Below are 12,297 nucleotides of genomic sequence, written 5' to 3'. Positions count from 1 at the left end.
TGTTGTTTCAGTTGTCGAATCCTGAGCATGGGAGTCCAGTTCACCATGGGAGTCCAGTTTACCATGGAATTCCAGTTTACCATGGGAGTCCAGTTTACCATGGGCAGGGTCGACAACCTGCGCCTCTTTAAGGGCCGCTTCGTGACCTATACTTATTCAGGACCGCCGTTTCGTATTCACCACCACAGTGCATTGCAGCTCTTGAAATATCGAGGTTATTTTTGCCGAATTCTTAAACAAACTACGGTAATCTTTCACTCTCGCAATGCAACAACAGCGCTGGGGCTGTACCACTTCAATGTTACACTCGCTTCGCATAAACCCAACAGCCATCGGAAGATCGGTAAGCGCGCGTGTGAGAGTGAGTGGCCTGTGGGGAGCGGTGGCTCAGGGGTTAGCGCACTGCGCTCCGAACCCCGGCGGCCCGAGTTCGTTTCCCGCTCACGGCCAACACCAGTGACGATTATCTGAACCGGTCATGGGCCTCCCCTAGGTCGACTCAACATCGAATGAGTACCTGGTGTTGTGTGTAAACGTCGCTACTATGAAGACAAAGGCGGCCGGGCGTGGTGTTGGCCACCAACCCCCTCGTGTGCCGTGCCGGCCTCCATCGGTGCTCGGCACTTGCCCCAACAGTCCGTGTAGTAGCTGCTACACGTGTTGTAGCTGCTACACGTGTTGTAGCTGCTACACGTGTTGTAGCTGCTACACGTGTTGTAGCTGCTACACGCGTAGCAGCTACAAATGGAGTTACGGGCCCAGCACTTTCGAGGGCCCCGTGCTAAATGTTTTCAAGCAACCAAATCCGGTTCGGTGATTCTGCACTTGCTCTATTACTATAGTACTATACCGCCTTCAACTTTTATGAACGACTGGGTGTTTAAGGTTAGCGATTTGTCGTATTATCTGGCTGTATAGCAAATGAACAAGTACAATTACTTTACTGTGCAAGTTAAAAATGTGTTTATTTTAATATTTACGTGTTTTGTTTTATTTAGGGCCCCTTTATAACAACATCGTGCTGCGGGCCCCGCAGACGTCACGTACCTGGGGGGAGGGGTCAGACATTTGTGACGATGTGTGACGAGGGGGGGGGGGGGTTTGAGAAATGTGACATCACATCAAAATGTGCAACTTTAAATAAATATAGACAACCACGTTCTACTTAATTATATAGACTTTTTTAAATAAATGTTTTCTCCTACAACATCAGAGTGCAGCGCCACATTAAATACGCACTACAATGACAATAGTTTAAAGCGATTTGAAGCATGTTTTATTTTGGGGGGGGGGGGCGGCAGAACTTTGTGACGTCATATTTGAGGCGGGGGGTCTGACTTTTTGTGACGCCGTGTGACAAAGGGGGGGGGGGTAAAAATCGTCCCAAATCGCGTGACGTCATTTATGGACGCCCCCTCAACAACCCATACGGTTTACCCCCTATTCCTGTACAGGGGAATTGAGTTTTCAGATCCCATACGGCGTACAGCCGTTTCAAAACGGGCAGAAAAAAATGTTTATTACTTTGTGTTTCTCCCTTGTGATGTGACTTTGTAGGATGAACGCCGATATTTATAAGGGCACGAGGTGACCAAATAAAGTCTGAGTTGGTCTGTAATAAGGGCAGGGCACTGATACGGGGTTGACAGCGATGCTCTGGGCTGCTCACAATTAATTACCACCAACAAAATACACAAACAGGCAATACGTCTCCTTCACATGTTCGTCTCTCCACACACCCTGCTGCTGCTGTTCTATTTAATACCGAGAGCCTCGCCATTATGGGAAATTGCCCGATGAAGTTGGATGCAATTACCAGCGAAACGTCGTACTCAAATTTTAAATGATATTGATTCGCTCTTCAACACACCGGTGGGCTAAAGTAGTGAACTATTTGTCCTTTGTAAACGTGACACATTATTTTACTGTTTGGCCGTGTCAGGTGGTGGAGGGTTTTACGACTCATTTATAAATAACGCGATCTAACCCAAAAAAACCTTTATTATGAATAATATAGGTCGCGAAAGCCTGCTACGTGTTAACAGTACACATGTTACAGCATCTCTCTCAGAACAGACCATCGACCTTCTGGGAGTGCGTCATTTCAGCGGCGTTGATTCGAGACGCAAGCAAACTCTGGACCGGTTTCGACATTTAGGGTCTCTTTTCGATTTAAAGCTTTCATGACTGCAGGGATTCATCTTCTTGGTTCTTTCGGTAAAGTCACCGAAAGAACCAAGAAGATTTAGGGTCTCATCAGTGATGAATGTAATTGTTTTATTTTTATTATTTCTCTTCTACGTGACTTTACCGAAAGAACCAAGAATATGAATCTTTAAAATAATTAACAAGCAAAGTGTCCACGTGTTCGTCACTCCATGTATGCACGGCGTTGACCTGCTGCTCCCTTACTGGCTTATTCTGCTCTATTTTCATTTATTTTGAATCACATTTTGTCATGGCCCAGGCCATCCCCGGTCTCTTGAGTGCTCAGCAACTTCGTTAAACAAAATCGACTTGCAACGCCCCCACCATCACCCTTCACCGCACTCGCCTAAATTTCTGCCCAGAGAGAAGGTGCCTCCTTCTCGGGTACATCGCTAGGCCGCAAGGGGGGGGGGGGGGGTGCCACCCTCTCCCGATTTCCCCAGGACGTCCTTTTGTTTGTCGGCCGCTGCTGTCCTGATAAATGTCCACGTTTTCCCGGGACATTGAAGCTTCCCGGTTGTTATTTTGTCAGTTCCGTAATAACAACAACAACAACAGTGTAATGTACCACTCAAGACAATGCATGGACGTGTCGTCCTGCCCTCTTCCAGTATTGCGAGACGCGTTTTATTACCCCGTTAAGTGTCGGGGGTGGTTATTTTTGTAACCTCAGAGGTGGCAACCCTCGTGGGTGAGAACGAGGCCACATTTCACAACCTGGCCCAGCACAGCAATGAGTGCGGTGTGCTATGTAGGAGGGGCGTGGCCCGAAACGTCGCCTTAAGGTACATTGTATCCGTTTAAGGCCATACACACACACGAACACCGTGCTGTTGACAAAAGTGTTTAGGATCTGTTGTTGTTATTCGTGTTTGTGATACCATTGCCATCGCAGCGGCAGCATGGTCGCCACGGTGGCTAGGAGATGTTAACTCCCTCGCCTGGTATGCAGGAGGTCGTGGCTTCAATCCCGACCCTGACAATGCCTGCAGCTGCTGTATATTTGGAGTTTGCGTGTCTCTCATCATCATCATCACGGTGGCTAGGAGATGTTAACTCCCTCGCCTGGTACACAGGAGGTCGTGGCTTTGATCCCGACCCTGACAATGCCTGCTGTATATTTGGAGTTTGTGTGTCTCTCTCCACGTGTTCGTGTGGATTCTTCTCCGGGTCCTCCGATTTCCCCTCCACATTTGGAATCAACACGCGACTGGAGTATTTGGCTGCGAAACATTTCCACGTCATGAAAAGCCACTTCGTTGAGATCACATTTGTGATGGCCTGGTGGCTTCTGAAAATGAACTCTATAGCTCAGTGGACCTTGCCTGGTAAAATACGAGAAGCAGTTTAGTTTAGCAGCGTCGCCGAATAATGGCATGGGTCGGTAGCCTGTGGCTTCGGAGCCGCATTCGGCTCTTTGAGGCCCCTTTCGGGACCGTTATCAATATGCATTGCGGCTCTTTGCTTTCTTGTGTTTGTTAGTTTGTTGTCCTACCCCGCACCTCCGAATAGCACAGTTGGCAACATACGGTGCGAAAGAAATTCAACGTACATACAGTTACATCCATTGAAATATTGGTGGTGGAGGGTTACGACACATACTGACGCGATCTAACCCAAAATCTTTATTATGGACATTGACATGTTGGTTCTTTTAACCGATTTCGAAAAACAAAAATGTTGTTGCATTAAATTGTTATTTTGCTTGCGGCGACCCCCGGAATAACCGAGTTACATTCGGCCCGAGTTGCGGCACGGTTTTCTGTTGTTGTTGTTGCGAGGTCAGTGGAAAACCATCACGGCGGGGCCGTCGGCTGCCCTTTTTTGTCGGCACTCCAGGAGGTGACGGACGGGGCGCGATGTTGGCACCGGTGCGACCCGGCGGCGGCGGCGGAGGTCTCACCGTGGACGAACTCATCCAGCTGTGCCTCCAGGAGATCGGTACCCATCGCGGGCGCGTGCCTCGCTGTGCAGAATGTACTCCGCTCAATGATTAAGCGCGGGTGGTCACGTACGGTGCGAAAGAAGTCCAATGCACGTACGTACGTGACGGTGGTGGTGGTGATGATGGTGGTGGTGATGTTGATGATGCGGCCGCCTGGAACGCTATTCCTTTCGATATTCGGAAGCCACTGGAGCTAGGCACTTTTAAATAATCATCCAGATTGAAAACTAATTTCTTTAGAACTGCTTTTTTGCGTTAAGTTTGTTGTCCTTCCCCGCACGTCCGATTAAGGTGGTTGGCCACGTACGGTGCGAAAGAAGTTCATGCATACCTCAATAAAAGTATTCCTTATACATCCCATCAGCCGCACGGCCTTCTGGAACTGTGTAATTTCAGCCGTATTGGTTTCGACACGAAGTGTCTCAGCAGCCATGCGGCTGATGGGCTGTGTAAGAAAGACTTTTTTAAAGTTGTGTGTGTAGAGAGACGGATATGTATGAATCAGACGTCTGCTGAAGGGATAGAGAGCAGAACTCCCGTTTAATCGTTACCCTCCTACCCGCAACTCTTATAACCGGGGATGTAATGACCACGCGGTAACGACGATTCGCAGTTACCAAGGTGGTGATTACTCCAATCCGTACGCAGCATTTATCAGTGAGCGAAGGTCTAGAACCGTGGGTCGCTGCTGCACAGCTCTAGCGTCTTCCTAACGTCGGAAGGAAGAGCGTTCCAGACGGCCGCAGAAGCGCATCTGAAAGCACGCGGTGCAGTGACCGTCTTTGTTCGATGGCCGGCCAATATCCGCTGCTGCGATGATGACCGGAGTTCGTGTGATGGTTTATGCTCCTTGACGAGATCAGCAAGGTATTGTGGTTCATTTGTGGCGAGGACTTTGTGTGTAATGAATGCGACTTTATACTGGTAGGAACCTCCTGGTTACACCAGCCCACAGGGGAATATTCTGTCCGTCCGTCGTGCATCCAAAAATGGGAGGGGTGGGGCTGGGTGGAGAGGGGAGGGTGGGGAGGGGCTGGGTGGGGAGGATGGGGAGGGGCTGGGTGGGGAGGGTGGGGCTGGGTGGGGGGTGGGAGGGGTGGGGCTGGGTGGGGAGGGGCTGGTTACCCCGTGGTGCCCTTATAAAACTCAACTTTTAACCTACTCACAGTCGGCCATATTTGCGGAATACACCACGCCGCCGTTGATCCTGGCAATTGACCGAGCAACCCAACGTTCCTACCAGCTCCCTCAGCAGGAATGTGTTAATGTGTTCGTTTGGCAAACCGGAAGCCAATGCAGCTCGGCGAGCAATGGACAGGCATAGTCGGATCTTGCAGAAGCCGTCACAACACGTGCCAGAAAATGTTGTACACGTTGCAGCTTGGTTATGGGTTTTTTTCAGACGTGCTGTAGCGTAGTGAGTTGCGATCATCAAGCCTTGTCGATACGATGCTACACCCCACCGTGTTGGCGATGTCACAACTGAATAGTGATCCAATGTGTCGTAGAGCCCTGATATGAAAATTGCAGGTCCTGACTATATTTTATACGTGGTGATCAAACGACGTATTTTGGTCAGGTAAGGTGCCGAGGCTCTTTAGATGAGTAGAAAACTGAATCCCAGAGTCCGCGACCACCTCCCACACATTTCTCGCCTCAGCCTGAGTGCTGACCAGCAGAACCTCAGATTTTGTCTCGATTAAGCAGCATTCCGTTTCGTGCAAACCACACGTGCACCGCTCGTGTAAAAAATAACTTCTACACACGTACCACATCCTATTCCGATGCAGCAGTAATGTTGAATCGAAACAGGATTTTTTTCCACCAGAGAAAGTCAATATTTTGGCCAGCTCTTCTTTGGCCACGTAGGACAGTGCTAGAACGTGTGGCTCGGCACTTTGAAAGTCGTCGGTTCAAATCCTGGTCACGGGGTCAGATCTAACCTCTCATCCCTCTGGGGTCAATAAAATGAGAGCCACTTCATGGGAAGTGGTTGCCCTATGGATATACTTGCCTCACACAATTGGAATGTGGAATTTCCACCACGTTCGGCTGAGTGGGAAATAACTTTGACGTTTTACTTGGCTAGAGAGATTTGCAGTTGGAAACAGACAGAGCCTGATTCGTGCGTGATCATTGTGGACCAAATGGAACATTTTAAACTCCTCCGGTGTGCGAACTGTGGTCACCCAGAACAGACAGTGGGACAGATCATGCCCGATTCACAAATACGAAGGAGGCATCGTCACAGCGATCCACCACTCCGCTAGCTCCTGACACAATTATTTGGCTCAACAACCTCGATGTAAAATTATATTTGTTTTCTCTACATCCACGAGCCTTACGAAAGTGGACCAGGCAGTGGCCCCCGGTGTGTGCTGCGGAAGACGCAAAAGCATCCGCATTTTCTGTACATTTCGCCGGTTTTACTTTCACCACAAATTGGCGTGTGGGATATTTGGGCATTCGTTATGAGTCACGCGATGATTAATGGGGAAGAAAGAAGTGGTGGATGGGAAACGTTGATTGGGGTGGGGGGGGGGGGGCAGGTTTATCGATCGTTACCGCAACCGTGCGCGGAGTGAGATTGCCATATCGGTCGACGGTGTGAGGCCCGAGTGGTTGTGGTACTGCACTGCACGTTCACTTGCACGACTCCACGGGGTCCATTGACTAGCTTGTTATTGGATATCAGTGGGCAGCATGACGTGACGTGACAGTAACCCTCACCAAACATTCACCACTCACTGGACACCACTCACCCGACTCTCACCACTCACTGGTTTATTATACACCGTGGCAGGTTGGAATTCCCATCGATTTGCCGCCCTCGTTGAATTCACACCCTGACTCAAAGCCAAACCACAATACAGTAATTATAGCGTTCTTCATGGGTCAAGGACAGGATATGGAATAATGCCCACGTTGTGTTTTTGCAGGCACCCAAGTGGAAAATCAAGAGGCGGCAGAATGCAGAAGATTTCACGGCAGAACTAAGACACTGGTAAGAATGCATCACGATGCGGATGACTGCGTGGCTCAGAGGTCACAGAACGATGAGAGCTTAATTTGGCAAGAAAATCCAGCTCTGAGAATTAAAATATATCAGTTTGAGTGCCAAGCGAATAACATTTCACTGTGAGAGGGCGTACGGGCAGCTCCTTGTGTGTAGATAAGAGGTCACTTGAAGGATCTCAGAAGTAGTACTGTGATATCTCCTACCACGGGGCCTCTCATAGGGTTCTTCTCCAAACTTGACTCCGATCGCACAGTTAGAAAAATGAAAACGAAATCATTAACGTCGTCGCGTAGAATACATTAGCAGAAAATTCGCCTCCTTCCTGCGGAGGGAGCTGGTAGGAACGTTGGGTTGCTCGGTCAATTGCCAGGGTCAACGGCGGCGTGGTGTATTCCACAAATATGCCCGACTGTGAGGGCGGGCACAAGCCGGCATGAGTAGGTTAAACGTTGAGTTTTATAAGGGCACCACGGGGTGACCAGCCCCTCCCCACCCAGCCCCACCCCTCCCACCCCCAACCCAGCCCTACCCTCCCCACCCAGCCCCTCTCCACCCTCCCCACCCAGCCCCTCCCCACCCTCCCTACCCAGCCCCTCCCCACCCTCCCCACCCAGCCCCTCCCCACCCTCCCCTCCCCACCCAGCCCCTCCCCACCCAGCCCCTCCCTGCACGACGGAAACAATAATCCCCTGTGGCATGGTGTAACCAGGAGGTTTCTACCAGTATAAAGTAAATTTGTACACATCCCATCAACCACACGGACGACTGGGAGTGCGTAATTTGAGCAGCGTTGGTTCAACACAAGCAGACTCTGAACCGATTTCGACATCAGTGGCAAATGAGGATAATGACCAATTTGGCAGCGGTCATGTTTGTTGGTGGCCCAGAGCCAGGGTGGACATTCCATATTTCTATGGTGGGACCAGGTCTCTCCATAAGACAAGCATTGTTCACTTCTCACAAAGGCTTTTAGATATTTTAACTCCCCCAGGGAATGATGATTGGTTGAGTTAACCCCTGACCTGGGATTTGAACTCATAACGTCATCCTTGATCAGATGTCTTTATTGTAATTGAAAATAACATTAAAATATATCTTTTGATGAATGTGTGTCCGACAAATGTCCTGCAGGAAGACTCTTCCGTGGGTGCTACTAGGAAGCAGGAGACAGGTAAAGCAATATGCTAAGGACTCGTATTCACAGTGACCGCCCACTTGAATGCCTCTGCAACTCAAAGCGCCGAACGCCACATCTCAACTCAACCATTCCAACGCCCTGCATCAATCTCGCCAAGGGGACAGAATCAGAATCGGAATATTTATTTAAACTGGAGGAGTCCGATGAGCAATGAAGCTCTTTAACACGTAGGCTTTCGCGAACAGTATTATTTCTAATAAAGGCTTTTGGGTTAGATCGCGTAAGTATAAATGTGTCTCAACCCTTCACCACCCGACACGGCCAATCAGTAAGAAATGTGTCACGTTAACAAAACGCCAATTAGTTACTTCTTCAGTCCACCGGTGTGTTTGAAGAGTGAATCCAAAACATATAGAATTTGAGTACGACGTTTCGATGGTAATTACACCCAGCATCTTCAGGCGATTTGCCAGAATAGTGAAGCCATCCACCTGCTTCCGATCTTAAATAATACAGGACTATGTCATCATTGAACCCCAACAGGTTTGGAGATCAGAGGCGGAGGTGGGGGGGTGTTATAATTATGTAATAGATTAGTCATCAGTTAATTAGCACTAGCTTTTTTGCCCGTCCAAGGACGGGTGTACATTGCAGGAATTTAGCATATTTATGCTAAATATGCTAAATTCCTCTTGATAATGAAATCTTTTGTCAAGGCGCTCTATTTATGCTAAATATGCTAAATTCCACTTGATGATGAAATTCTTTTGTCAAGGTGTTCTTCTTCCACCTCCAACCCAGCTTATATATATGCTAAATTCCTCTTGATATACAAATTATTTTGTCAAGGCGCTCTTCCCCCCCTCCAACCCAGCTTAAAAAGACGCTCCAAGCCTGGGGTTGTCATTCATACTCTGTCTTCTCGACAGACCTGTTCTTCACCTGAGGACGGCTGCTTGCGTTGTGGCCGAAACGTTGTGAGAATTATTTTATTATGTTTTATTTTTATTATTTTATTACTTCCCTTCTACGTGACTTTACCGAAAGAACCAAAAAGATGAATCCCTGCAGTCACGAAAGCTTTAAATCGAAAAGTATGTCTTACTTTAATGTTTTGCTTTTGCAAAACACGGGCTAATTTGTCAGTTACTCCTGAGATATTTGGTATTTTAATTGTTTTGATAATCTGATCACTTTCAGCAGTTTTGTTGTTCGGTCTTGGTTTGGCATTCAATGATCTGTTAATTTGAGCATTGTTGTAGCCATTCAGTCGTAGTGCTTCTTGAACATGTTTACTTTCTCTCCTTAGACTTTCACCATCTGACACTGTTTTGCCCGATGTATGAGCGTCTTGATGAGAGAGGATTTCTGTGCTGGGTGATGATGCGAATCTGCATTCAGATAGGCATCAGTGTGTGTTCCCTTTCAGTAGACACTGTGTTATTTTACCATTTAGGCCGCGTCCAAGCAAAATGTCTAGGAAGGGGAGTGTGTTGTTCACCTCTCTTTCCATGGTGAACTGAATGGCCGGGTTTTGTTCATTGAGATCATTAAAAAATTCATTAAGTGCATCTTTACCATGTGGCCAGACAACCAAAGTTTAATCGACATATCTCAACCAAAAAGGATGGTTTTAATGTGCTCAAGGCAAGTGCTCTTGTTTCAAAGTTTTCCATGTACAGATTTGCTATAGCAGGAGATAAAGGAGAGCCCATTGCTGCTCTTTCCTTTTGTTTAAAGAAATCACCTCTCCACAAGAAATAAGTGTTATTTAGACAATGGTCAGCTCGTTTTGGAATATCTTCTGGTAACCCTGTCTTCTTTACCAGTGTATCAAGTAATTTAAATGACTCGTTAACTGGAACCTTAGTGAACAGAGAAATTACATAACTCACTAGAATATAATTAGGGTTAAGTTTCATATCCTTAATCACATTCACAAGATGTTCTGAATTTCGTAGATATGAAGATGTCCTACCGATGTAGGGCTGTATTTGTTTAGTTACATATTTTGATAATTTATATGTGGCAGAGCCTCTTGTACTCACTACGGGTCGTAATGGGATACCGATTTTATTAATCTTTGGTAGCCCATACAATCTTGGTGGTTTTAAGGCCCACGGCTTAATTTGGTATTGCTCAATCTTGGGGAATCATTAATCCACAAAACTGAGCGTATTATTAAGTAATACACAATACATATTTAATTTCCTTATAGAGGAATCACATACTAATTAACTGATTACTAATATATTATATAATTACAATACCCCCCCACCTCCGCCTCTGATCTCGAAACCTGTTGGGGTTCAATGATGACATTGTCCTGCTGCACTATTTAAGACCAGAAGCAGGTGGATGGCTTCACTATTCTGGCAAATCGCCCGAGGATGCTGGATGTAATTACCAGCAAAACATCGTACTCAAATTCAAAATGTTGTGAATTCACTCTTCAAACACACTGGTGGGCTGAAGAAGTAACTATCTGGCGTTTTGTTAACGTGACACATTTTATACTGATTGGCCGTGTCGGGTGGTGGAGGGTTGCGACACATTTATACTTAAGCGATCTAACCCAAAAGCCTTTATTGTGGATGAGGTTCTTTATCAAGAGGTGTCCAGCAGTTTCATAAATGAACCCCAGTGGCTGCTGCCCCGACACTGCACAAAGTGTACACAGCACCGGCCTGCAAGCCCGGACATTAGTCTGAAAGTAGGGGGTGAGTTTACTATGTGTGGGGTTTTTTTCCCAATTAGGTAACTGGGGAGTAATTTTTCAAATTTGGACCGTAGCATGTCATGCTCTTTTTTCGAATAACGTGACGGAACCTTTAACGTCCACTCTAAAGCAAATATTGCGCACCAATTGCGCACCTATGGTGAATGTGCCCCCAGTATTAACCAGGGCGGCCGGCTGGGTCGGAACTGCGAACCTCTGCAACAAGGGACAGTGGTAGTTGCATTCTTCAGGAACGCAACTACCACCGCCATCTTATAGAATGAGACTGCATCGGGTCCTGACATTGACTGTCTTAATCCACAGTTATTCAACTTTCTTCCACTGAGAAACTCGTCAAGCCAAAGCGAATGAGGCAGTGCTCGTCCTCTGTTGACGGCCCTGAACCAGCGGTGGAAATTTCCACGTCCCTATGCCAGGGAGCGAGCCTGGCCGTAGGACAACCACAAAGTGGTTGGTCGTAACCGGACCCGGCTTGTCGCGAACCAAAGTTGACCTTTTTTCTGTATTCGCGTGAGTTGATGCACGCATTGTTTTACAAAACCAAAACATTTCTCTGGGAAGGCCACCGTGTGCTGTGTTCAATGCGTCGCGTTTACAGCAGTGTCCCGATTATAATCGACTGATCGGACGGAATATGTCACGCGTAGTTTCGTGCACCTACAACCGATCCACAGCGCCCTCAACACGTTTATTTCACAACATGCGACGGCCGCGAACGCCTGCTCATGCTCTCCGGGGGGGTAGGACGCCGTCGATTTTGTTGTCGAAGCAGCGCGTTTGTTGGGCTGTGTAACGTCGCGGCTCGGGATGAATAAAAAAGACGAATTGGGAGTGCGGCGGCGATCGGCTCCAGCCTCCCGTGGTGGTTCCCTACAGATGAGTCCGGTCCGGTGGCGCCGCACGGCTCTTCGTCCCACGGCTCTTCGTCCCACGTGAACATGCTGCTGCTGCTGCACCCGTGGTTCATCACCTCCATCGACTTTGCCCTCCAGCTCCTCACGCTATATCCTTGGAAATCTGTGACCGACAAGAAATTGTTCATCGCAACAGGATTTGTAAATATGCAGTTCAGTGGGCCTTAAAAAATGTGAACACTATCGTTCTAATGGAAAAAGAACGGATAATGCACTATAACATGATAACAAATGTAATGTTAATAGCTTCAAAAAGTTAAAGAGTCTCCACTTGGTCGTCATCGTTGTCAACACGTGCCTGGAATTTTCTCCAGGTGGTCTCCAGAGCCCGGA

At 47.7% G+C, this 12,297-nt stretch overlaps 1 protein-coding gene across 3 annotated transcripts in view; it reads left to right on the top strand.

Moving 5' to 3' along the window:
• The window catches only part of LOC144723676 (ras guanyl-releasing protein 3-like), a 37,570-nt gene that overhangs the window by 1,537 nt on the left and 23,736 nt on the right, over nt 1-12,297 (top strand). Inside the window, exons 1-5 of one of the 3 annotated variants that reach the window (XM_078602592.1) lie at nt 13-343; nt 4,048-4,149; nt 7,093-7,157; nt 8,304-8,343; nt 11,927-12,053. In XM_078602592.1, the coding sequence (XP_078458718.1) occupies nt 28-343; nt 4,048-4,149; nt 7,093-7,157; nt 8,304-8,343; nt 11,927-12,053 (650 nt within the window). In that variant the 5' untranslated portion in view covers nt 13-27. The other 2 variants (XM_078602593.1, XM_078602594.1) reach the window with 2 other exon arrangements.

The sequence above is a fragment of the Lampetra planeri genome, chromosome 18 (genome assembly GCF_965212315.1).
Source record: "Lampetra planeri chromosome 18, kcLamPlan1.2.h2, whole genome shotgun sequence".
Lineage (NCBI taxonomy): Eukaryota > Metazoa > Chordata > Hyperoartia > Petromyzontiformes > Petromyzontidae > Lampetra > Lampetra planeri.
The sequence above is the reverse complement of the archived record's forward strand: the minus strand, read 5'-3'. Positions and strand labels throughout refer to the sequence as shown.